The sequence below is a fragment of the Antechinus flavipes genome, chromosome 6, assembly GCF_016432865.1.
Source record: "Antechinus flavipes isolate AdamAnt ecotype Samford, QLD, Australia chromosome 6, AdamAnt_v2, whole genome shotgun sequence".
In the NCBI taxonomy this organism is placed as follows: domain Eukaryota; kingdom Metazoa; phylum Chordata; class Mammalia; order Dasyuromorphia; family Dasyuridae; genus Antechinus; species Antechinus flavipes.
The window spans coordinates 200,878,548-200,905,885 of NC_067403.1; the positions used below are offsets into that span (position 1 = coordinate 200,878,548).

General features: G+C 40.7%; 1 protein-coding gene across 5 annotated transcripts in view; it reads right to left on the minus strand.

Annotated features, from left to right (window-relative positions):
* Nucleotides 1-596: 596 nt before the first annotated feature.
* UBOX5 (U-box domain containing 5) overlaps nt 597-27,338 on the minus strand; it is a 49,230-nt gene continuing 22,488 nt past the window's right edge. For 2 of the 5 annotated variants that reach the window (XM_051965664.1, XM_051965666.1), the window contains 5 exons: nt 16,094-16,223; nt 12,958-13,052; nt 10,666-11,869; nt 6,742-6,903; nt 597-1,547 (listed from right to left, as the gene is read on the minus strand). In XM_051965664.1, coding sequence (XP_051821624.1) covers nt 1,345-1,547; nt 6,742-6,903; nt 10,666-11,869; nt 12,958-13,011 — 1,623 coding nt within the window. In that variant the 5' untranslated portion in view covers nt 13,012-13,052; nt 16,094-16,223 and the 3' untranslated portion in view covers nt 597-1,344. The remainder of the gene's footprint in view (nt 1,548-6,741; nt 6,904-10,665; nt 11,870-12,957; nt 13,053-16,093; nt 16,224-27,338) is intronic. The other 3 variants (XM_051965665.1, XM_051965667.1, XM_051965668.1) reach the window with 2 other exon arrangements.

A 27,338-nucleotide genomic window follows, 5' to 3' on the forward strand; every position in this document is an offset into this window, starting at 1 on the left:
CTTCCCCATCCCCCTACTACCTCTCCAAGATTTCTAGAAAACACAATCTCTGGCTCCTCAAGCTATTATTCTCAAAGACATTACTCTGGAAGCAGGCTTAAGCGGTGACTTTTTAAGTATTTTAAAATCTCAATAATGAAAACAAAGTTCAAACAGTTAAAGCAGTTCACCCATGGTCACCCAGGTAAGAAGTGGCAGGGACAGGACAGGCAACTTCGACTCCACAGTAAGCATCCTTTCCTTAACACAATGCTGACGAACATCTTGGAAAAACCTCAGAATATCTTAGCTCCATCACAACCCCTTTAAAAGATGATTTCCAAAAAATATAGATAAGGAAAAGAAAGGATAGTCCAACCTTTCCCTCACTCCCATTTTTTCCTGCCGTCAGTGGCTTTTCCCGTACAAGTAAAATGAGTCAGAAATTGTCGCCCTCGTTTCCCTCCTGGACCACTTACATGTGTTACCAAATGGACTCTCTAGGTTGCAGTGACCAGCTGAGACATCTCTATTAAGTGTGGACGTATCCCTCATGTTCCCGGCAGAAATTCCAGCTGGAGAACGGGTCAGGACAGAGACAAAACAAGACCGTGACGCCCCAGGCAGCCCAAACCATCCCTTTATTAAGGCTTGAAGTTTCTCAGACAAACAGACAGATAGACAAGAAACTATTTGTTCACACAAAAGAAGTGCCAGCTCCCCTCCCAGCTCCCCCACCCTCCCCAGGACTGGATGCCACTCTGTTCCTGGGAGAGTTGGCTCCTGTGCCATCCAGAGGCCATGTGCTTAGGGACTTCTGCCAAACTTGGCCCCCTGAGAACTCCAGCTCTTTTCTCACTTTGCAGGAAGGGGCTGGTGGGCAAGGAAAGAGGAAAGGAGGGACTGGGAGAAGGGTTAGGCTGCTCTTGGCTTCCCAGGTAACCCAAGGGAAGACTTCCCAGACAGATACCTGCAGCAGAGGGATGGATCCTGGAAGGAAGGACCACAGCTAAGGAGGGTTTGACTCCCAGGATCAGACAAAACCGACCCCTGTGTGCCTGGGCTGGGGAGTAATGGGGGGAGGGAGGAGGATGGCCCCAGCATTTCACCAACTCCCATCCTGGAAGCATATGGCTTGAGTATCCTATTACCGCTTCAGGTGGGATGCAGAGGGAAAGTCCTTTGTTACACTCAGCTTGAACATTGCCCTTGGGGACAGAAGGTTGGGTTCAGAGCCCAACTCCACCCAGCAGACTGGCCAGGAGTGCTCTGGCCCAGGCCCCCCTGAGGGAAGTCCCTTCCTGCTCCTTTTCCCACCCTCCTCTCGTCCTTCCTCGGATGCCTCTTTCCTCATGGAGCACAGCCTTAGAGATGGACCCTCAGGATATCCTCGTTGGCAGCAGCCTTCTTACAGCTCACACAGGTGAGGGTCGGGGACTTCTCCCTGTCCGCTAAGCAGGTGCGGCACACCAGGTGGCCACAGGGAAGCTGGTAGGCAGGATCGCTTCTGAAGAAAGTAGTGAAGACTCTGCTGCAGGCACTGCATGCAGGGCCAGAGCTCCAGGTCACTGTGGGAAAATGAGGGAGAAAAACCAGGGCCAGGATTAGGACCCACGTGCTTCCTGCCTGCGTGCCCGGGGAAGCAATTTCGAGGGACCTTTCTTCATGGCCACGTTGCATTGCCAAAGGAAAGCCCTCACCTGTCTGAGTCTAGAGAAGGCAAGCCCACCTGCCCCAGACCTATAGACTAGTGCTCAGTTTTCCCAGGGGCTGGACTGGCAGGCAGCTCAACAAAATGAAGATCTCTGGCTCACAGAATCACAGGACTCAGTGGGGTAAAGGACTATTAAAAAAAAAAAGGCCCAACACCCCATTCCTATGGAGATTTTAAGCTGTCTCTTAATGCAGAGACAAACACTGGGCTTGAGAAAAATGCCTCCATTCTCAACACCTGAACTCTGAATAGATTAGCTGAATTCCCAATCTCTCTGGACAAGTCCATCCTTTAAAGTTTTTTTCTTTCTAATCCTGGGACTGATTAATACTTACGCCCTCAGGCAAAAGAGGCGAGCCAAAACACACCCAGCACGATTGTCTCTTTAAAAGCTGAAAGACTCAACCTAGTGAAACCTAGGACCCACCCACCATCTCAACTTTTCCGGAGTCCAAAACCTCAATGTTTCTTCCACTCTACTGCTAACAGCTGTAGGTTTCCCTTTAATTCTAACCTGAGACACTGAGCTCTTTTCTCAGGGCAACTTCTGCCTCCTGAAAACATTTGGAGCCGAAGCGCCTTTTAATACAAATCTCTCCCAAACTTAGACCTGTAGGTGCCCTGGAAACTGTCCGAGGAGACCCTAGTCTCTGTCCTGAGTTCGAGCAGGAGGAACAATGGAGAAACTGCGTCACACCACAGGGGCTGAATTGGCCCCCGGCGTCCTGCTCCCCAGTAGGGAATTGGGGTCTGGCCCTGTTTCCCTTTTTATCCCAGGACAGTCCCAATATCTCAGGGGCCCGTAAGCTGGGTTGGCAGTGCTGAGATAACTTTGCACTCCCTCTGGTCCCTTCCACCCCTCCCCCATAAGAGTGGGGAAAGTGGGGGGAAGGCTCAGGATCTTTGCTTATTGAGGAACCAACTCTTTTTAAAGAAAGGCAGCACAGTTCAAAGATTTCTAAGAGCTTAAATTGCATTCTTATCTTGATTAGATATCTAGGCCTCCAGTTTCCCCTGACTTCTTAGTCTACACCCTGGACCAACACCAGGAGAAATTAGCTTTCCTGGAAATTAAGAGTGAAAGGGCTAAACTCGAGGCTACTTAACACTTTTACTATAGACAAATAATCTTTTGCTCCCAGCATTTTCTCCTACTTCTCCTTGCTAGATGGGCCATCAGCATTTTACAGGCAGCCCACAGAAGGGACCTGATGCATCTCCACCCTAGATGACACCCCGGTTTTAACTTGCTCCCGAGATCTGGGCTTCAACCTTTGGACTCTCAACCGCCCTTCAGCCTGGAGAACATGGGACAACTGACTGGGAACGACTGACCGGGACACACACATCCCTTAGATGTGCTGCTGCCATCGCCAAACCCCATACCTCATGCCTCACCTCCTGGCATGAACCCCCAAATCTCTATGACCCTTGCCAGCTCGAAGCAGTTAAGAGGAGATCGGCGCCCCTTTTCCCACATGCCTTTGGAGGTGACTGCTTGAGGGGGGGATGAAGAGGGGACCCCTGAACTTGGAAAATCCTGGAAGGAGAAAATCTTCAATTCTGTCTCAATAAGAGACTTTGCCCTATTTCTTTTTCCTTAAATGAATTTAAGTTCCAACTGCTTGAGGGGGGAATGATGCAGGAAAGCTTCCTTTCTAGATTCCCACCCTCTCCTAGTTAATAATGTAAATTGCCCTTTAACTCACAAATCCTGGTCCCTTTGAATTCCAATAGAAGATCTGACCTGTTCCCAGCCCCACCCGGATATGAGCCAACTTTGGGGCTACGCCTGAAAGCCCCTCGAGCTAAGTCTCCTATTATAAAAAGGCCACACTGGGAACCCCTCTTTGCAGAGATTCCAAACATGGCTACTATGTGAGGACCCTCTGTCCACTGGACCCTCTGTCCAGTGCCCTCCTTCTCTCTACCTTCGCCTATACTTTAACTTTGCTTACCCAATAATAAACCTCTTTTATCAATCTAAAAAAAAAAAAAAAAAGGCCCAAAAAGATTAAAAAACTTTTCCCAGATTCCACAGGTAGCAAACAATAAAACCATTGCTCCTACAATGGTGATGCAAGTCCAAATTCAGCATTTTCTGCACCAGCCCAGCCTCTCTTGGGCAGCAATATTGAGTTGCTCAAGCAAACTGCTCACACAGAACTTTTCTGGCTAAGGTGGGGGAAATATGGAAAGATAAGTAACGTAAAAATAAAATAAATACAATTCTAAAAGTGCAAATTAATGGAAGAAACTTTGGTAGCTTCCAGGGAGGCTCCATATAATGATGTAGTGCTAGCAAGCAACCAATTCAATCAGAGGAACAAAGCAGAGTAAATTGTAGAGCTAGTGGCCCCTGCCAGTGCTAGGAGATAGGAAAGGCCAGTTCAGGCTGAGGAGCCTTAAGTGGGCTCCCAGTTCAGGCAGCTGGGCCGTGATACACAGCTTCTCAGCCTGCCTTTGTCAGGAACTTTCTGCATGAGTTCAGCTTGCACCACATCCCTTGGTTCTCATGCTCCCTCCTTTTGGACCTAGACCAGCAATGATTCAGGGGCACAGTCATTACCATGAAATTTATGTTGAAGATTTCAGGCTCTATCTTGAAATAGGGAGAAATGTCATGGGGTACCCCAGACTAAGTTAAGGAACTTGATCTGAAGTGGGCTCTAAGCTCTTCAGAGGAAGAGCCAGAAGCCAGATTCTGACTACAAAATCTAAGCAGAGTCTTTTCTAGCTCCATATACTCCAGGGGACCATGGAGGCCCCAAGACCTCCTAACATTGTCATGCTAGGCTAGAGAGACCTTACAGAGGATAATTATGGTTCACCCATGGCCTTGGTCATTTGATCCCTTTCTTTGTGGCCTTGGGAGAAGAAGCCACATTCTTGGGCTTTCTTCTAATTCACACCTATCATTAAACCTCTCCAGGCCAAGGGTCCAAGATGCTTTCTTACATAGTGGGCTCCAATTCCAAACTTTTCAGAAGCTATGATTGGTTTTGTAAGCTTAAAAAATATTACCTTCCCTACATTTCCCATAGTCAGTGCTTTTGATAGGAAAACAAGTCCCTCTACTGGTAAGAGTGTGTTTTCCAAGCTCCTGAGATCAAAGTAGATCCATCTCGATATGAAAATTATCTGAAGCTTCTTGGCTAATGATTTAGTCAATGTCCTATATCCAACAAATGTGATTTTATGAGGTGATGCAACACAAATATTTAGTACAGTAAAACCTGATTAATTTGGATTCTACTCATTCAAACCCTATATATGGGCCGGGCCAAGGCTAACGTTTTCTTTGCAGAGATGTAAAATGTTATCTACCTTTGAAGAGCTGCTGGACTCAAGAGTACAGAATAGGCATATATTTTTTCCTTTATTTTTCTTGTCTTTTTCCCCACTTATCATAGTTAATGTAGAAACATTTTTGAATGACTTTTTATGTATTGTGTTTTTTGTCTTCTCAATGGAACCGAAAATAAAAATTAAAAAATAAGGATATACCTTTATTTGAAAAGCAACAAAGTTTTCTTTGTGAGACGAAAGCATGATTTCTAAGCAAATTAAAAGTGCCAACAAAATGTCAAGGGAATGTTCATCCTTGGGAACCTCTGAGAACACTTCAGAAAAGTGGCTGCTTAACACATAAAACACAGATGTTATAATTGACACATCTGCCTTAGACATTTGGTCATAACTAATGTAAGACTTCTTTTCTGCAGGAGAATACAGTTGTTGTTGGCTTTTTTTTATTAGCTTTTTTCCCATGTGAGAGTTAAGGTCATTCTCCTTGCAGGCTCCCAGAGCTTTGCTGCAAAGTCTACCGAACTTCAGTACTCACTGCATTTCCTATCAACATGGATGATCTGTTTCTGGAAATTGCCTTTAGGTGACACTACTTTAATGTGACTTCAGGTGACTGTTTAAGACTTGGTGTCATAAACTCATATAACTTTAGAACTCCAAGAGAGCTTGGGGGTTTTCCTTCCACTCATTAAACAGAGTCCTTCTACTCCATCTCCAGCAAGAGCCACGCAGTCTCTGCCCAAACATCTTCAATGTTACCTAACAAGACAGCCCATTCACAAACCAAGCTGTGCTTGGAAAGCTCTTTTTTTTTCCCCCCAGAGCAAAAGCTGCCTCCCTTTACCCTTCTGACTTCTGGGACCAAGCAGAACCAGTATACTCAGCCTTCCCTATGTTAGACATGCAGATGCTAGAAGGCCACATTTCTCCAGGTGTTCTCTCCTCTAAGCCTTTGCTTTTTTTTTTTTTTTTTTTTTTTAAAACATGTAGTGGTGTCTCAGCATGGTCAGATCAGCCCTCATTTCTGGAATCATCTCAAACAGTTTCACCATGAACTATGTCAATGACTTCAGGAATTGAGTATCACATGGGCAAGGCCTCCCCTTCCATACACAGATTATCATCTGCAAAAAGTCAGATGAGGTTTGATGACCTAATTTTCCCTTTGAACAAAATGAAGTATGCAGGCTAAAAAATATGGCCATGACCCAGGGATACCACGGGTCAGAGAGAGAGCCAGCAATTTGAGGTTCTAAGGTTCAGGTGACAGAGAGGAGCCTTTCTGGACTGAGGCCCCACAAAAGAGCTCTAGGGAAAACCCAGCTCTAGGAGCCATCTTTAGTTTTGGTTTCTCTGCTTAGAAACTTAGCTTTTCCTCTACATCTCAGAGACCTTTTCTATTTATAGATAAGACTCATGCCAAGAGGTCTAAAGCTCACAGACACTGACAACTTGCCAGGAGGAGAAACACTTGCCAGAACCTAGCAGGACACTATCAGACCTGAATGGTCAAGTTGTCAGACTATCAAAACCAGTCTACGGACAGCCCCTAGCTCTAAGAAAAAGAGTGACTCAGAGCAGGGAAAAGGCCTTTTCCTGAATGTCCCATCTGCTGCAGAGAGTCCACAGGAGACACAGGGACATGTGTCCTCACTAGTTTCCAGGCAGAGACTAGGAAGAGCAGGCCTTGAGGGTCCAGAGGAAGGGGCCAGGAAGGAAATGGGCAGGGTTTGTATTACCAGTCTCAAGAGTGGAACTCCAGGAGCTGCTGCCGGAGCTCCCTGAACTGAAGGGCTGAGGTTTCGTCAGACGGCTTGTGAAGGACGGCCGAGTGCTGAGGGCCGAAGTCAAGGCCACATCCAAACTTTCTGATAACCTTTGTTCGTGGGAAACGGAACCTGCTGAGAAAAGCAGAGAGGGCTATATCTAGGGAGAGATGGATGAATGGAGGCAAGAAGCAGGAAGGTGGGGTCAGGGAAGAAGGTGACCCTATGCAGGGAAACCAAGAATACCTGACGGCTATGCTTTGGGGAGATACTCCTTCTGGAATACTGCATTGGCATAAAGGGGCATGGCAAAGATGGGCAACAAATTTATTGTGCTTACCTCCCGCAGCAAACCAGAAAAGTATTTTCTCTATTTAGCTCAATGCACATTGCTTGAGCAACCTATAGCATACATGGCCTTGTGTTCAGTGCTGAGGAAATTCAGTGTTCAATCCTGAATTCAAGGAGCTCCAGTCAGATACCAGGGAGGCACAATTGTATGCAGGAAACTGCGATACAAAGGTGATTCAGCAGAGAGGTACCAAGTGTTCTGAAAGACCTTAAGAGGTAAAAATTCCATTCACAATGGGGAGAAGGCACAGAGGAAGCCTAATGAAGAATATTGGAGCTGGGCCATAAAGGACAGGCACAATTTCAGCAGACAGAGGTAAGGGTGAAGAAAAGGGCATTCCAGACATGGAGCAGAGGATGAACAAATGCAGAGAGATAGAATAGACAGGATGATATGAGAGCACAAAGATGTCCAGTTTGGTAGGACCACAGAATGAGTGTAAGGCTAGAAAAGGTCAAAAAAGTAAAGGAAACACGCGAAGGATACTGAATGCCAGGCTAGGGACATTAGACTATCCTGTAGATAACAGGGAACCCCTAAATGTTTCTAGAAAAGCACTTGTTAAATACAGATTCCAGATTCTGAAAATACAAAATGCTAGTTTTGATATTTTGATTCAAAAGCCAAGTGCAGGTGATGAGGAGATCCTTTTTCTCTGAAGGTGACCCACCTGCATTTCAAACATAAAAGCAGGTATCCAACAGTGCTAGTCATTTACATACCCAAGGGCTCTCCTAGTGGAAGGTGACCCTCCCTCCTTGCCAAAGCAAATCCCTCTAAAAGCATAAGCAATCTCCTTCCTTCCCATCAGCTTTCTTCATCATCCCCACTGTCACTAATCTCCTGTGTTTACTGCACAGTAACCTATTGCCTACAAACAAACCAACATCTCCCCCAGACTCACCTGATCCCTCCCTTCCCATGAACTATCCTCCTGCATCTCTCTTCCTTTTGTGCTTCACCTCCTTCAGAAGGTGGCCAACAAACAGCAGCCCCTTTTCTAAACTCTCCACAATCACCGGTTCAAATAGTCTCTTAATTACCAAGTCCACTTGCCTGCTCTCAATCACCTTCCCTAATCTAAGCCTCTCACCAGCTCAATCACTTACCTCTTCTCCATGATGTTCTTTCCCCCTGGTTCTTCCTCTACCTGTCCCAGTCTCTTCCCAAACAATTTTGCTGGATCTTTCTCCAGGTCATGCCCACTGGAGGCCATTTCCCCCCCTTCTTTGTTAATTTCATTTGGTGACCTCACACTTTATTTAGCCCTAGCTCTCTCCTGACAACCCAGCACAGATGCCAGGCTGGAGATCTCCAAGTGGATGCCCCTCAGATCTCTTAGACTCAGCATGCCCCATGCCAGACTCATTATCCTCCCCCCCCCCCCCTGCAAATCCTCTTCTCTTCCTAAATTCCCTGTAATTACTGAAGATACTATATTCCTCAAACCCCAGGCTCACAAGCAAGCCTGGACCTTACCTCACTTTCTCTCACTTGCTGTACTTAACCAAGTGCCATGTCTCACCAATTCTACCTTCTCTGCCCTGTTTTCACCTCCAGTACTTTCCTCCATCATCACATACTGGGTCTACAATAGCTTGGTCTCCTTGGTTTTAGTAACTCCCCATGCAGTCCATTCTTGCCTCAGCCATCCAACTGATCTCTCTAAAGTATAGTTCTGACCCTATTAATCTCTATTCAAAAAACTCCAGGAACTCCTTATCACCTCCAGTATCAAAGAGGAAATCTTCCATTTGGCTCAAATGAGATATCTGTAAAATGCTTAGCACAGATCCCAGCACACAGTAGGCGCTTCATATATTTAAGAGGCAGCTAAGTGGTACAAAGAACAGAGCAATGGAGCTCAAATCTGACTTCAGACACTAGATGTGTGACCTTAAACAAATTTTTAATTTGTTTCCTTCGGTTTCTTCCACCCCCCCCAGATTGTTGTAAAGACTAAATGACATCCTATTTGTCAGAGAACTTAGCATACAGTAAGCACTTAATGTTTCCCCTGCTCCTTTAAAGCCCTTCGTAACCTTTCCCCTCTCTATCTTTGCCATCTTCTTCCCCATTTTACTCCCCCCACCTCCCTGCAGACCATCCTCCTGCCATCCAATTCACCAGTCTCCTCGCTGTTCTTACACAAGACACAAGGCAGCCCTTCTCTTGACTTCGAACCTTTCTGCTGATTGTCTCCCAAGTCAGAAATTCTCTCGTTCCTTATCTGTACCTGCTGGCTTCCTCCAAGTCTCATATTCTGCAAGAAGCTTTTTCCAGTCCTCCCCTCTGGGCTTTCCCTCTGAGATCATCTCTAACGTGCCTGGTCTATAGCTTGTTTGTACATAATTGTTTGCATGTTATCTTCCCCACTAGATTGTGAGCCCCTAAGAAAGCAAGGATTTTTCCACTTCTCCAATGGGCTATTAGTTATGGGACAAGGCCACGGAAACACCTCATGTATGGGCTGATCACTCTGAACTCCCACTTTCCTTGATGCATCTGTATAATGATTTATGATTCCCAGAACACTCTTGAACCCACAACTTTGTAAGGTAGGAAGGGCAAGTATTTGTTCCATTTTTCAGCTGAGGAAAATGAAGTTTCTCAGGAAGGTTCAGTATCAGGAGCAGTGAGTCACGCCTCTGCACATCACTCTGAGTTCTGTCACTTAGTTCTTGTAGGACCTGGAACATATCACTTAAATCCTTTGGGCCCAAGAAGGCTGGACTGAACTGATCACTAAGATCTAGCCCCTTGACCTGTACATCACTGCCTGCTGAAATCCTAATCCTCTGAGAGTTGTGGAAATGTACGTTCCTTCCTTCTCTTAAGAAATGAAATAGTAGGGGTATGGAATATGGTCTATACCATCACTTGGAGTTGATATACAGAGTGGTTCTGGATGAATTGCTTTCTTTTTTATTCTGTGTTACAAGGGACGGCTCAGTGGCTAGACAAGGGAAGGAGCTATTAAAAAATTAAAGTGACAAAACAGGTATTGATTAAAGGATGTGTGTTTCTGGGTTTTTTTGAAGAAAAAGAAATAAATGCTTTTCTTCTGTCAAGGCTCACCCAAGAGGCTACTTTCTCCATTAAACCACCTTCTCAGGTGGGCCTATTTCTCCTGTGGGCTCCTTGATGGCAGGAACAAATTTTACTGATCTCTGGATTTCTTTCGTTAACTTATAAACAAGAAGTATTAAAGAAATACTTCCTGAGTTCACGGAATTCTTCTATAAGTTCCAAGTTCCAGAAAAAAAGACTAAATCTTGAGACCCAGGATCCAAATCAGTGTGAAACTTTTTAACCCTTAACTAGACCTTCAAAACATAAGACAAGGGATAAATGAGGAACAGCCTCTCAATTTTCACTGAGTGTAGCCGAAGTGCAGGTTGGGGGCCCTAAAAACCACCACCGCCTCCACCCCCCCCCCCCCCGACAGGGACTCTGAATGCCAGCCCAGTGGTTCTGGGGCAGCCAATCTTTACAGCAGAAGCCACCCCTACTTAAAGAACAAGGAATTGGGGCAGCACAACTACCTGATGAGCAATCCATGTGTGGCAGGTTTGACTCCACGTTGGATTTCATTTTCTTACTGTTGTGCTCCGAGGTAGAGGTGACTCGTGGGTCTGTGGTAAAAAAATTGGGAGGTGGCTCCATACGAGGCCTGTCATTTGGCAATAGCTCCATGAACTCCCCCTTTCTCTTGCGAGAAGCCACAGCAATAGAAGAAGGAACTGCTACCCCAGGAGGCTGGGTTCTTCCAAGAAGGTTGCAGCCAGGAGGAGTGTGCTGGAGCAAGAAATAGTCTATCCTGGCCTTCAGAGCGGTGTGGGGCAGAGGCTGGGAGTGCTGGCTGAAGGCCACCCCTGTAAATGGGTCACTGGGCACTCGGCCCCAAACTGCCTCGCTCCGGTTACATTTCTCCAGGGTGCTCTGGTCGATGACCTTGCCGGAGGGGAGCAGCATGGGGAAGGGCATGATCTCCAGAGTGATTGGATCCAGGAATTCCTCAGGCACATCCTGGATCACATCGGTCAGTTCCCGAAGCCCAGCTGGCCGCTGGCTGTGGGAGTGGCCACAGGGCTCACAGTCATTCTCCATTGGCAATGCTGGAGTAGGGTGGGAGGCTATGGGATTCAAGCCTCGAGAAAGGCTGGAGGCTAACACCATGACGTTGTCTATGACCTCTTGGGGACAGTTTTTGGCTGGTTGGCCCCAGACTTCCATCTTCTTAATGCAAGTGATTCCACTGCCAGCAATAAGGTTAACAGAGAGCTTTAAAATGGACACATGAGCAAGAGAGAAGGGGCCTTTACTCCAGAGATCCTGATTTACATTTCCCCCTGTGCAGAGGTTAGTTTCCAAAAGATGGAATGGTGGCCTGGCCCTGAAGCCCCTGTGGGTGAATGTTGCTCGACCCTGGTTTTTTACCAAGATTCTCCCTACCAAGGTGAAATTTTCTTTTTCAATATTAGTTGGCTCCAGGACTGTGGGCTCAGACTCCATGGTGCTCCAGTAGGTTTTACCTGATGAGGTAGATGTGAACACTTCCAGGCCAACAATATTTTGGATACCCCCTGCTGTGACATCCACATTAATCCTGCTGAGTTCTACACTAAAGGGAAAGGACACAGTCACATGGATTGGTGGTTTAATGAAATATTCAGTGCGAAAGCCACGGTTTCTCTTCACAGGGTCTTCAGAGATGAGATTTTCTACTTCATAGCCATCTGCTGAGATCTGGATTTAATAACAAACAGGAAACATGCTGGTTTGAGCTAATCCAAGGAAGGCAGGCTGGATCTTAAGAAATCACCATTTTTAAGAAAAACTGTCTCAAGATAAGTTATAAATTGTGGCATGAAATTCATGAAGATTGATTCTCCCTTACTCAGACATGAGATATACTCATGAGGGCAGAGCTACTATAAGTAAGCAGCAGTCCAGAGAGTATCTGCTTAGATTTAATAAAAAACCTCTCAGACCTTGTGACAAGGAGCACTAATTCCCAAATTATAACCATTATGAGGATATCCACAAAAGCATGGATGCTGACATCTTGGAAAATGTCAAGGTACACAGCTTTAGGAAAATCAACCTTCCCTGAATTTCCCACATTTTTATTTGGGTCCTGCCATCACTTGCTTATTAAGTATCTCAAACTCATTTTAAAATTAACATGTGGAGGGAGAGAAATATGTTTGTTAACTGTCCAGGCGTTTGCATACTCAGTGTTTCCTGATTAGGATTCACAGTATTGTCTCTTGGAACCATACTCTGAATCCCAGAAAAAGCTTTAAAGAATAATAATTCTAAAATGTAGGTGCGACTGCCCAATCTATAAAATACTTTACAAATATCTCATTTGAGCTTTATTGGAATGGAGTGTGGCACTGAAAGAGTAATGGAATTTTTGTTTAACAGGCCTTTCTTGATAACTGCACCAAAGTCAGGACAGGGAAAGAAGCCTTCAGACTAAGCAGGATTAGCAGACCCAATAAAACAGGAGAATGGAATTTCTACCTTAATTCTACCTTTGAGCTATACTGTAATTGCCCATTTAAACAGAAGGCATAAAGAGAAATATGAATAGGATTGCATTATAAAACTAGTTCTATCTAAACATCAATCTATATTGGTGTGGATTTCTAGACTAGGTTCAACACAATTAGTGGACTGTGCTTTTACACAAAATTCATTTAACTAGTTTTGAAAGAAATGGGAATGTGGAGGACAGGAAAATATTCATGGATATATTAGACTTGAATAAGCAAATCAGTTCATGTATCATACGTTACAGAAGAGAAATCATCTAAAAAAATTTTTACCTTGTTGCAGTAAATTCTTGGTTTGAACTGTGGAAGGCAAAGGTTTATTACCATCTTTGCAGATGAAAAGGCAGCATACAATCATCAGAAGTAGCCTTAAAGGAAAAACAAAACCTGGGATTACTGAGAAGGAACAGCTCAATGATGGACTTTCAGCTCCAAACTGAAACTCCAAGAATAGGACAACAACACAACAAAAACTTGAAACATCCACTTTCTTTCTCTCTCTAGGTCCCATATGATGGGAGTTTTCCTAAATAAAACAGGTAACAGAGCACTCCAATTGTTTTGGGATTTTTTCCTCCAATGAGCTCTGCGGTTTTCTCTCTCTTCCTGTTTGTCTCCTTCCACTTTCTTAACAGCATTAAAACTGAAGAGAATTTTTCATTGTCATACTGGGGAGGAAGAAGGGAGAGTTGACCTCTGAAACTGTGTCCCCTTTAATCTGTAAAAGAAGGGAGATTTGGGGTCTCAGACTCCAGATAGTCTGAAAGAGGGTATACTTTCCAGACAGGCCTTTTTTCAAATCACCCCCTATTGATCTTTTGGGGATCCCCAATTCAGGAAATTCCAAATTCTGGAAAAAGCCTTCAAAGTGATTTCATTCAATTTTGACAACTTGGTCTGATAATCAGCTCAAACTGCCCCAGCCCCCAAGATCTGCTCATAAAATAGGTTTTTGTTAACACATTCTTTGTAAATCTTAAGAGATTTGTCCACTGAGAGAGCTTCTTAGTGAAAAATAAAACTTCCCTTTTTTGCCACTAAGATTTCAGGTTTGTTCACGTTGAACCTACACCAAGACCAGAGGGAATTCTCACACCAATTCTCTACTACTAGAACAGTATCAATACCTCTCAGGTAGGAAATTTCAAAAATCCCATTTTAAAAATTCCCACAGTTGGGAAATAAATTGTTACAAGAAAGTACTAAAATAACTCTATGCCCTAAAAAATTACAAAAGATTCAGAGAAATATGAAAAAATACATTATGAACTGATGCAAAATAAAAATCAGGAATGACACTAATGGAGATGGAAAAAACAATAATAAGCAGAGATGGAGATGAATGGGACCAGGTGAAGATTTCTCAAAAAATCTAAGAGATGGAATAGGACAGACCTCAGGCCTGCAGCCTATCACATGGTTCCCAGGGGTCTGTAGGGCAAGGTCAGACCTTAGGTCTAAGCTTCAGAAAGTGACAGAAGTGACATGACCCACAGGAAGCAGACAACATTGCTGACTATTGGTCAATAATGGTTATTTCCTTTTTATTCCATCTAATGAAAAGACTTGGGTCTTTTGCTGTTTACCCAGATTTACTACTTCTGGCTCGCTAGGCCAGGCATATGCCATGAGAGTTGAGAAGCTCTATGTCTGCTCAAGTGTGTTTGGGCCTCTCCTTGCAATTCTTTTCTTATTTCCTTTTAAAATTGGCTCAACAGGAAGGGAAGATATACTGAGAAAGAGATAATGATATAAAAAATAAAAGGCATCACTTAAAAAAACAAAATCCAACAACTGCCTAACTCCTTCATTGATACAATCTGGATTTCAATCTTCAAGAATGCCTCCAAGTCAGAGTAGGAGTCTATTCTAGGAAGGAGCTGAAGTGGAATATGGGTGCAAAGGAAGAGAAAGGAATTATCTTCTGTTTGTTGCTGTTGTTGTTGTTGTTGTTGTTGTTGTTTTAAATAATATTTTATCTTTTCCAAGTGCATGCCAAGATAGTTTTCAACATTCACCCTTGCAAAACCTCGTGCTCAAAATTTTTCTCTATCCATTCCCCCCAAACACCTTTCCCTAGCAAGTAATTTAATATAGGTTAAATGTGTGTGATTTCTTCTATACCTATTTCCATATTCCTCATGCTGCACAAGAAAAATCAGATCAAAAGTGTTGGAATCTTTACAAACTGCTAACTCATTAGAGTTGATAGATTATTGATCTGATCTTACAAGAAGATGTTTTGGGACAGAACCTGAAACAAGGTACTAAGTAGAACTAATTGATCTAATTGATACAATGCTTGTGTTCACACCTTTACTCATTGGAGTTCACAAGTATGGGAGTTCACAAAGTTAACTGTGTAACTTTGTGAATTCACACCTCCCTTGAAGCTCTTGGAGCCAGAGAACAGTATGGGAGAAAACACATAATCCCTCTCTCTCGTATCCCACAATTCCTCTCTCTTGTATAAAAGAGACAGACAAAGGCTCTCGGTCAGATTTCACCGGAATGACATGAAGACTGGAGCTAGCCGGAGGCTGAAGAAAGCAGAGACAGAGGCTGAAGGACAAAACCTTTGGATTTGGCGACATTCAGAGGGAGCTCTTGGAACCAAGCAGAGAGATAGACCTCTAAGCTAACCGGGCTATATTGGAGATAATAAAAGATCTGAACTTTTATCACCTGACTGCGTTTTGAGGTGATTATTACTTTCAACTGATACTAAAGCTGCCTCCAAGAAAACCTCCCCGAGAAACCCACCCTCTCCCCCAGAGAGAACTTTCTACTTATTCTAAAAGAAGAAAATCACCACATTTTGGCACCCTGAACATAGGACTGATTCAGATCCTGATCCAGTGGAAAAGCCTCTGATCCTGATCCAGTAGAAAAGACTCTTCAACCCAGAAATTAGGGTGAGTGCAACAAATTTTGTTAGAAGAGTTAAAGTAGAATTTCAGCTAAGATGGGACAGATATTTAGAAAACAGCCTGTTTCTGTTCAAGGAAAATGTTTAGAGAGCATTGTCAAAATTATGGAAAGCCAAGGTTAAATTATAATTTTGGAGCAGATCACTGAACTTTTAGAAACTGTTAAGTACATATGTCCTCGGTTCTCTACAGAAAAGGAATTAGATTTAGACGAGTGGAAATGAATAGGAGAAAAACTGGGTGAATATTACAGATCCAATCTAAATTCAATGGAGTGGAAATTAGAAGGAGAGGATCTTTGTCAATTCTGCAATAAAAATGCAATTTTCAAAGACATACTTAATACATATAATTTAATACAATTGGCTATAAGAAGTTATTTAAGTGTTAGAATGAAGAAAAAGAAAGTGCAGCAGGGAGAGGTGCCAACTATACTAGGTGAAAAGGAGCAAGAATCAGATAAGAATGGAGTTACGTACAATTCTGAGTGTGATACTTCACAGCAGGAGGAATTAGGTGATTCCACATCTCATGACCCTCCCTCCTCAATTAACCCTTCATGGGTGGAACAAGGGGGAGGGAGAGAGGCAGAAACACAGTCAGCTTCTCCTGTAAAGCAGAATTTGACAAGATTAGAAAAAGCATTAATTAAGGCAAAAAATGAAGGAGAAGATATATCTGATTTTATAAATGCATATCCTTACTGCAACATACTTAACATATATAGGACTGCTTGCCTTCTTGGGGGGGGGGGGGTGGGAGGGAGGGGAAAAAAACGAAACATAAGCGAGTGCAAGGGATAATGTTGTAAAAAATTACCCTAGCATGGATTCTGTCAATACAAAGTTATTATTAAATAAAATAAAATTTAAATTAAAAAAAAGATAAAAAAATAAAAATAAAAAAATAAATGCATATCCTGTTATTGGAAAAACTTGACTCTTCAGGTCAAAAAGAGAGAAAATACACTCCTTTTAATTTGGAAAAAATTAAAGATTTGAAAAAGGGGTGCACTCTTTATGGGGCTACATCATCTTATGTGAAGATGTTACTAGATAATCTGTTTTATGAAATCTTAACCCTGAATGACTGGAAATCCATAGCTAAGACATGTCTAGAACCAGGACAAAATTTATTGTGGCTTTCAGAGTTTCATGAATTATGTAGGATTCAAGCCTAATGCAATAGGCAAACAGGAGCTATTGTACAAGTTGCTTTTGACCAACTAGCTGGTCAAGGTCAGTATGCAGAGAGTTCAGAACAGATTTATTATCCCATAACAGTGTATGAGCAAATTTCTAAGGCTGCAATAAAAGCTTGGAATTCTCTCCCTGGACAGAAAGATGGAAATAAAGCTTTTACAAAAATAGAGCAAGGTCCCAATGAACCTTTTGCAGATTTTGTGGGACGTTTGCAAACAGCTGTAATAAGAATCATTGGAGACAATGCAGCAACAGAAATAATGACTAGACATGTGGCTAAGGAAAATGCCAATGAGGTTTGCAAGAGAATTATATGGGGGCTAGACAAAAATGCTTCTTTAGAGGAGATCATTAGACGCTGTGCCACAGTGGGCACAAATGCTTATTATGCCCAGATTATGATGAACATGGAAAGACAAGGTCCTTCTTGGCAGAGGAATTCTACAGAAACTCGTCGATGTTTTCAGTGTGGAAAAGTTGGACATCTAAGAGCCCAATGTAGATATGGAGATAGAGTAAGAAGACAGAGTGAGAGAAAACCCAAAACCCCATGTCCAAAATGTAACTGAGGCTTTCACTGGGCCTCTAAATGTATATTGACCCAGAGAAATGAGAGGCAGGACCCAGCTCCAAAGTATCAATCAAAGGACAGGTGGGGCATGATAGCAGCTGAGGTTACACCCACAGAGACTTTAGAAATTCAGGACTCTGATGTCATCAACCAACAGAAAAGCAATCAGGATTACAGTTGGGGAGAATATAGATTTTTTAACCCAACTGGGCAGTGTCCAGTACAAACAGCTCCAATGTCATTACCAGATGATGAGGAGAAATCCCAAATTTGGTAAATAGAAGGGAATTAGATAGGTTAACTGCTTGGGGAAGAGGATCTGCTTATATTTCCACAGATGGAGAAAGAATCAGATGGCTGACAATGAGACTGTTAAAAGGACTTTTAAAATCTTTAGGAATCATTGGATTTTCTAAGACAAGATGAGACTTTTGCAGTATATCAGAGCTTACAGGAACTATTTGATTCCTGGCACATGAACTAATGGACAATGGAATCCTTTTGGACTGTTTCTAGGACTTATGGACATGTGTAAATTTTCAGGATGATTCATGTTATTTGTTACATTACTACTAGCCTGTGTTATATTGCTATGTGCTTATGTGTTTTATGTAATTGCAAGAATCATTGGATTTCTTGAGATGAAAGATTGTTGATAAGACTATTGCAGTACTTACATTTTCATGTTGATTCATGTTATTGGTTACATTACTACTAGCCTGTTATATTGCTATATGCTTATGTAAATTATGTATAATGCCTCCCATATTGATGGATTTACGTATACCATGTATATCTGTTTCAGGTTCTGACCCAAAACATCTTCTTGTAAGATCAGATCAATAATTTATCAAACTCTAATGAGTTAGCAGTTTGTAAAGATTCCAACAAAAAGGGGGGAAAAACATGAGAAACAAAGAAAAACCAAACAAACAAACAACAACAAAAAGTGAAAAGATTGTATTATGGTCCACACTCAGTTCCCACAGTCCTCTCTGGGTGCAGATGGCTCTTTCCATCACAAGACTATTAGAATTGCTCTGAATCACCTCGCTGTTGAAAAGAGCCACGTCTATCACAGTTGATCATCACACAATCTTGTTACTATATACAATGTTCTCCTGATTCTACTCACTTCACTTAGCATCTGTTCATGTAAGTCATATAAGTCTCTGAAATCATCTTGCTGATCCTTTTTAATAGAACAATAATATTCCATAACATTCTATAACCATAGCTTATTCAGCCATTCTCCAATTGATGGCATCCACTCACAGTTTCCAGTTCCTTGCCACTACAAAAAGGGCTGCCACAAACATTTTTGCACATATGGGTCCTTTTGAGGAACTATCTTCCAATAGACTTGGAATGGAAAATGCTTTCTGCAGAACGAGTTATTTTCACCTTTTTTGTTTTTTTTTTTCTTTTTGATCTGATTTTTCTTGTATAACATGACAAATATATAATATGTCTAAAAGAACTGTACATATTTAACTATATCAAATTGCTTGCTGTCTTATAGAGGAGGGAGGTAAGGAGAGAAAACTTTGTAACACAAAGTTTTACAAAAATGAATGTTGAAAACTATCTTTACATGTATTTGGAAATATAAAATACTACTTTTAAAAAAGAGAGTGATAGTGGGGTTATCTTTGTTCATACCACCATCTCTGCTGGGCAGAGGACAAGAGATTCCCTAGGAGTTGATATACCGCATATCTAGGTAAAAGATAAGTCAGGAGGAAGGCCTTCTTTCCTTAGATAGAGCCTTTTGTCTCCTTCCTCTTGTCCATTAATTTTTCTCACAAGGAAACTATGAGAAGCGGTACTGAATTAAGCTTGCTAAAGGTTTTTTGGCAGAAAAATGTCATTTGTACACATGTAGGATAAAAGGAAGAAAAAAGGAATCCAACAAGTCAGCAGTTTGTTTTAGGAAAGTGCTCCTTTCATATCAACCAACTGGATCCTAGTCAAAGAGCACAAAACTGGGCTGACCCATTCAATTCAATAAACATTTTTAATGTTTGTGGCAGCCCTTTTTGTAGTGGCAAGCAACTGGAAACTGAGTGGATGCCCATCAGTTGGAGAATGGCTGAATAAATTATGGTAATATCAATGTTATAGAATATTATTGTTCTGTAAGAAATGATCAGTAGACTGATTTCAGAGAAGCCTGGAGAGACTTCTGAGTGTAATAGGAGACTGAGAACTTCTCTCTCTTTTTTTTTTAATAACTTTTTATTGATAGAACCCATGCCAGGGTAATTTTTTTTACAGCATTATCCCTTGCATTCACTTCTGTTCTGATTTTCCCCCTCCCTCCCTCCAGCCCCTCCCCTAGATGGCAAGCAGTCCTTTACATATTGAATAGGTTACAGTATATCCTAGATACAATATATGTGTGCAGAACTGAACAGTTTTCTTGTTGCACAGGGAGAATTGAATTCAGAAGATAGAAATAACCCGGGAAGAAAAACAAAAATGCAAGCAGTTTATATTCATTTCCCAGTGTTCTTTCTTTGGGTGTAGCTGCTTCTGTCCATCTTTGATCTGAATTAACTCTCTTTATCGAAGAGATCCACTTCCATCAGAATATATCCTCAAACAGTATCGTTGTTGAGGTATATAATGATCTCCTGGTTCTGCTCGTTTCACTTAGCATCAATTCAGGAAACTGAGAACTTCTCAAGAATAATCACTTGATAATTCCAGACCCAAAAGATCTGTTAATCATTAAGGCTCATTAAGGGAATCATTAAGGGAAGAACAAAAGGCTTGCTTGTCTAGTAGAAATATCTAATCTCTTGGACCTTTACTTAATTAAGAGAAGAATGTATTTAATGGTCTCGAGATATTCTAAAAGGTCTATAAACTGGCTAATCTCTATTTGTTGAGGAAACCTGAGGTAAACTAAGTCTCCTTGGTTATTCTAGCTTAATGGGTTACTTACCTCTAAACAAATCTCTTCCGTGGAGGATTACATGGTTTCTTATAAAATCATTGACTAAGGTAGATTGAATTTATAACTTAGATTCAGTTTATCTGGGGTGCTCATACTGGCTAAAGTAAACAGTTGCAAATAGTTGCAAAACTGACCATCATAAAACATGCCTGCAAACAGTTATATATCTTGTCAAACTGATCATCATAAAATTCAGGTCAAAATTTAACAATTTCATGTTACTTCCAAGCACTAAGCAAAATAGTGAGAACTGACTGGATAAGGGGAAGGAAGGGTATCATGAATTCTCATGGTCACAACTATATAACTCATTTCAATCTCTATGGAAATTAACCTCTCTCCATTGGTAGAACTCCAGTGTAAAGATGTTCACTTCTTGCAAGACTCCAAAATAAACACTTCTATTCTTCACTCGAGATATCTCTGAGTATTTGTAAATTGGATTTGCTGTACCACACACTTGCATGAACTGATGCTAAGGGAAATGAGCAGAACCAGGAGAACGCTGCATACAGCACCAAGAAGATTATACAAAAATCAATTCTGATGGACTTGATTCTTTTTAATAATGAGATGATTGAGGCTAGTTCCAATAATCTTGTGATGAAAAGAGCCGTCTACACCCAGAGACAGGCCCATGAGAACTGAATATGGATTACAACATAGTATTTTCACTCTTTTTGTTGTTTGCTTGCATTTTGTTTTCTCGTTTTTTAAAAAAATTTAATCTGATTTTTCTTGTGCAGTATGATAATTGTATAAATATGTATACATATATTGGATTTAATTATATTTTTAACATGTTTAACATATATTGGATTACTTGCCATTTAGGGAAGGGATAGGAGAAGGGAAGGGAAATTTTGAAACCAAGGTTTTGCAAGGATCTTTGTTGAAAAACTGTCCATGCATGTGTTTTGAAAATAAAAAACTGCAATAAAACAAAACAAAAAAAAATCATTTTTAAAGTACCAAACTATAAGCAAAGTTCTAAGCAAAATATTGAGGATGTAAAAGCAAAATGAAAAACAAGTCTTCAAAAAGCTTATATTGTTGAGAGAACAGAACATTTTCACCATTAGTCTATCTTGAGAAAGGGGAGAGCAGTATTAAGCAGGAGAAAGCATTTTTTAAGCAGTCACTCAAAGCTCCCCTGGATCCTAAGAGGAAGGAGCACATTGCATCAACATTGGGCAACACGGGCAAAGGGACAGAGTGGGGAGAGAGGTGCCAAGTAGGTTAGTTTGGCTGAAGCACAGAGGGAGGATCTGTAAGGAAGGGATGTGAAGTAGGTGTGCAAAGAGAGCTTACAGCCAGACTGTGAAGGGCTAAGCCCCAGTAATAAGGACTCTACAGTCTGGGGCTGTAGGAAGAGAGTCTTTGTGTCAGTGTGAAGGGGAAGTGCAGAGAGCCTGGAAGCAGGAGCCCCCGACGAAGGCCTAAGGGAGGGAAGCAGCTGGATGAGGTCACAGATGGCCAAGAGGAGAATGAGAAAGCATTTGTGAAATATTTAGGAGGTGTAAATGCTAGAGAAATATTCAGAAAAGGAAGCCAGAAGCTCACCTGTTAACAGAGGGAGATAGCCTTGCCTTTTAAAAGGACTTGGCTGCAGAGCAGGTATACAGATGCGATGATCCTTAGGGCACAGGGACAAGGGAAACGAGAGTGCTCTTACTCTGTGTCATTTCTAGTTATAACATTCCAATGTTGAGAAGTCTGACAGTGGCAGAGATGCCTTGATCTAGGTCTTGAGGAGCTCTGGCTGTGGGGTCAGAGGCCCCTGAAGGCTGCTCTCTTGGATGTGAGAACAAAGTGAGACAACATGTGTAAAGTCGTCAGTGAACCTTATCATGCTAAATAAATGCTAGGAAAAACTGAGGAGATCTGGCAATTATCTGAATGTGTGATGAGTAGAGGAGGAGTTACAGTGTGATGATCAGGAGGGCTACAAGGTCACAGATTTTGCTAACTACAAGTTCAGAGGGAAACAAGGACCTAAAGCATCTCCACTGCTGCCAGGATGGTGCTAGGCCCTGACTCAGTGATGGCCCATCCATCAGTGGCCTGCTGCAGAACTAAGTAGCAATTAAAGCCTCCTACTCAGGGCACTTGGCACCAGAGACTCCCAGTGAGAGAACCACCACTTAACAGCTGTTTTAAGAACAAAAGCATTTATATGTTTATGGCTCCTCATCCCTCTCAAGGGTTGAAAGTCAGTTTAAGTCAAAAGCATGACCTTCAGGTGGGTTCAGCTGAATGCATTACAGATCAGGCTATCATGTTCAGCCTTCTTGAAATTCAGTCCAAATACTAGTGAGGGATTAATGTTAATCTTTCTTTACTATTCAAGACAAAGTCAGTGAATCAAAAATAGAAGGGGAGGAGAAAATAACTTTTTTCTTGCATAATATCTAGAACAACTTATTTTAAACTTAAGTTTTTGGTACTGACTGGGATTTTTAAAAATTTAAACAAATGTATGTTAAAAAACAAAGACTAGGTTGTAAAACCAAAATGGCCTAAATCTGAATCATTACAGTGGAAAATTAAATGATGGCTTGTGAAAGATGATATACCATCTGGCCACCCTGGAGATAGTGTGCTTTCAGGCCAATATAGCAGTTTTTTTTTTTTTTTTTTAGCTCTTTTTGCTGAGGTAGTTTTTCTTCTTTAAAGTCTTTTTTAAAAATGAAAGCGAATTCTAGAAAGCGATTTGGAACTATGCTCAAAAAGTTATCAAACTGTGCATACCCTTTGATCCAGCAGTGTTTCTACTGGGCTTATATCCCAAAGATATAAGGAAAGAAAGGGACCCATATGTGCAAGAATGTTTGTGGGAGCCCTTTTTGTAGTGGCAAGAAACTGGAAACTGAATGGATGCTCATCAATCGAAGAATGGCTGAATAAATTATGGTATATGAATGTTATGGAACATTATTGTTCTGTAAGAAACAATTAGCAAGATGGTTTCAGAAAGGCCTGGAGAGACTTACATGAACTGATGCTGAATGAAATAAGCAGAACCAGGAAATCTTTGTACACGGCAACAAGATTATATGAAGATCAAATCTGATGAATGTGGCTCTCTTCAACAATGAGATGACTGATACCAGTTCCAATGGTCTTGTGATGAAGAGAGCCATCTACACCCAGAGAGAGGACTCTCGGAACTGAATGTGAACTACAACATAGCATTTTCACTTTGTTGTTATTCACTTGTATTTTGTTTTCTTACACATTTACTTTCCTTTTTGATCTGATTTTTCTTGTACAGCAAGAGAATTGTATAAATGTTTACACATACTAGATTTAGCATATATTTTAACATGTATAATATATATTGAATTGCTTGCCATCTAGGGGAGAGGATAGGGGAAAGGAGGGGAAAATCTGAAATACAAGACTATGCAAGGGTCAATGTTGAAAAATTATCTGTGCATATGTTTTGAAAATAAAAAGCTTAAAAAAAATGAAAGTGATATAGAATGGGGAGAGGAATCAAGAGAAGCCATATTTGGAAACAAAACAAATATAAAAAGAGCACCAAAGAATTAAAAAAAAAAAATCATTTGGTTAAAAAGTAGTTTGAGAAGACATCTAGTCTATTCCCCTGCCTTTAGGTAGTTTCCCATTTGTTCAAAGAAGTGAGACTCCTTCTTGGAAAATTTGGATTTGATCTACTGAAGCAAAAAATTCTTCCCAATCTGCACCCAATGTCTCTCTCCATCTTCCCCCTCCACCCTCCCTTTCACACCATTCAGATAGGCCTATTTAGCATCCCTTGTTCACATTATCTCACCTTTCAAACTTTGTTCATACTGGTCCCACTTCCTAATCCAGAATGCTCTACCCATTGTCCCCCTTCTATGCTAGTCTTTCATTCTTCAAGGTCTAGTTCAAGTGCTATTTCAAATCAAAAAGCACTTATTAGTGCCTACTACCTTGTTCCGTGCACTGTGCTAGATCCTGAAAAAAAACAAAAATGTAAAAGCCTCAACTATTAAAGAGTTTACATTCTGTGTCAGCATGCCAAATGTATACACAATAAATGTGGGGGTGGGTGAGAGAAGAGAGATACATTTCTCCTCTGGAACCAAGATGTATGAATTCCTGAGGACCTGGAAGAGGGCATTTCTGATCTATATTTGATAAGAAAAAGCAAGATTTAAACCTTTTGCCTTTAATTCTCAGTTCCTTGAACTCCTCACATCTCTGTAGAATAACCAGATATACAGTGCATTAGAAAAGTAGATGGACACACTACTTTTAACACATCTTTCCCTGTCTGCAAAAAGGCAAGCTGAGTTCTAAAATCTGGCTTCCAGAATGACAATTTAATGAAAAGGATTTTAATGAAAAGGATTGCAGACAGTTCTACATCTAAAAGTATCTGGCTCAAACAGGTTAGTAAGAAGAAAGAAAAAAGGTTCCCTTTCAAATAAGAGAAAAGCATTTAACCTCAAAAGGAGGGTGAAAGTAAGTGCTCCCAAACCAATTCAGTTAAGTCAGCACTTCAGCTTTTAAAGAGCACAACACTTTTGGTCCCTCCTAAATGGAATTACTTCTCCACCTTGGGAGAAAATTAGCCTTTGGTAAGCAGTTACATTTAAGCAGGACTAGTAACCCCTCCTCACAAAGTCACCCTCCCAGAGAGAAGTGGAACTCCCAAGGAGCAGATCCTATGGGTCTGTTGAAATCAATGAAAGCTCTTTCTAAGACAAGTCTCTAGATGAGGGAGCATCTGTTTGCATTAAACTTTTAACTTTTGTCCTTTAAAGACTTTCACCTAAGGACTTCCTAGAGTGAGGAGTAATGAAGACCTTCACTGGTGACTAGTTATAGCAAAGCTAAACTGCAAAACAATCAGAAACTAAATGATTTTCATTATCATTACTGAGACTTGGTAGGTGACTAAAATTTGACCTTGGGAAAATAAGCTCTAATCAAAACTAAAACAATAAAGGGCATGGACGAATGGTATTGTTGGTGGAGTAAGAACTTCAATTATCTTGATATCTACTGGTGGTCATTCTCTGCCAAAAGCAAAGAAACTGAGCAACTCCTAAGTTGCCCAATTTCTAATTTTTCCTTCAGAAGATGAAAAAGGCAACAAAGTTGAACTAGGTATTAGAGCTAAACATAATCTGATATGGATCAAATTTTGAAAAGATATTTCAAAGTATTCAGAGGAGAGATAGGATTGAAATAGTAAGAGAAATGCTAATTAAATCAAGCTTAAGAAGTACAGGAGGAAGACCGAAAATCTAGACCACATTAAAAAAAAAAAAAGATACACAAATAAAAATCAATGAAATATAAGTCATTCACTATGTTGATATTAAAAAGAATGGAAAACCAAAAATTGTCAGTATCAAAAATGAAAAAGGAGAAATCACAAATGAGGAAACAAAGGAAAACTGTTGAACACTATTTTGTCCGATTATATGCTCCCCCAAAATTAAGATAATAAAAAGACGACTATTTACGAAAATTAAAAAAAAAAAAAACACAGATCAACAGAAAAAAAAAAATGACCAAGTCTCAGAAAAAAGAAAATGAATGCTAAATTTCAGTTTGAGGGTTTGTAAAACTATGTAATTTTTTTCCCATCCAGATTTTTAAATCTGGGTCAAGATTCTTGCCCTAATGAACATCAATGCAAAAAAAATTAATAAAATATAAGCAAAACATACCAAAACATAAAACATTATGAACAAATAGGATTTATAACAAAACATCAGGTTGACTCAGTATTAGAATAAAAACATGATAAACAATATTAAGGAAAAAAATCTTAAGTTACACTATTATGACAAGAGAAGTAGAAAATGCTTCTGATGAAATAAAAAAATAATCATCAAAATTGCTAAAAAATAGAAAAGTTGGACCAGATTAGAAATCCAACATCCAGAAGCAAGTAGTTTTTGACATATTCAAAAACAATACTTATTAGATCAAGGATCTTACATGCAACAAAAACTGCTGGGAAAACTGAAAAGCAGTCTGGCGGAAATTAAGCTTAGACTAAAGTTCAAAATACATATAAGCTCCAGATAGATATATGACATATATTAACAAATAAAGAAGGAAGAAAATATGTTTTGTAACTATGGGTAGAGGAAGATTTCAGAACCAAAGCAGACAGAGAGGATCACAAAAGATAAAATATACACTACATAAAATTTAAAAGACTCCTTAAAATTAACAAAATGAATGCAAGTCAAAATTAAAGGCAAAACAATTAATTGGGAAAATCTTCAGATTTTATTTGGTAAAAGTATAACATTCAAGATATATATAGAATTGATTCAAACATAAGAATGACAACCATTCCTTCAACAGAAAAATGAGAAAAGAATATGAGCAAGTTGTTCTCCAAGGAAGAAATGCTCCAAATCATTAATAAAGGGACAAAAATGACAACTCTGAGGTTTTATCTAATACCTATCAGAATGGCAAAGATGACAAAAATGGAAAATTACAACTGTTGGAGGGGCTTGAGGAGGTCAGAAGAACTGCTACTGGAGCTGTGAAGTGGTTCAAATATTTTTGAAAAGCAATTCGGAACTATATCGTCCATCATGAAAGTGTGTACACACTTTGACCTAATGATGTCACTATTAGTCGTAGACCCCAAAGAGATCAAAGAAGATTCATAGGCATCAAATTACTGGTAGCAGCCCTTTTTTGCTGTCATATAGAACAGGAAACAACTGGGGAATGACTCAACAAATTATGATTCAAAAAGTTAATGGAACATTTTGTGCCATAAGAAATTGGAACAGTAAATGTAGAGAAACCTAGAGTATATAAACCGATATACACTGCTGATACACACTGAAGTAAGCAGAACCAGGAAAACAATTTAAAATGATCAACATTTAAAACAAAATGCAGTATGATACCTAACTTCTAAGACAGAATCTATTGATAGACCCAGATTCAAGATGCAGGCATGGATTTTTGTACAAGACAAATGAATGGATTTA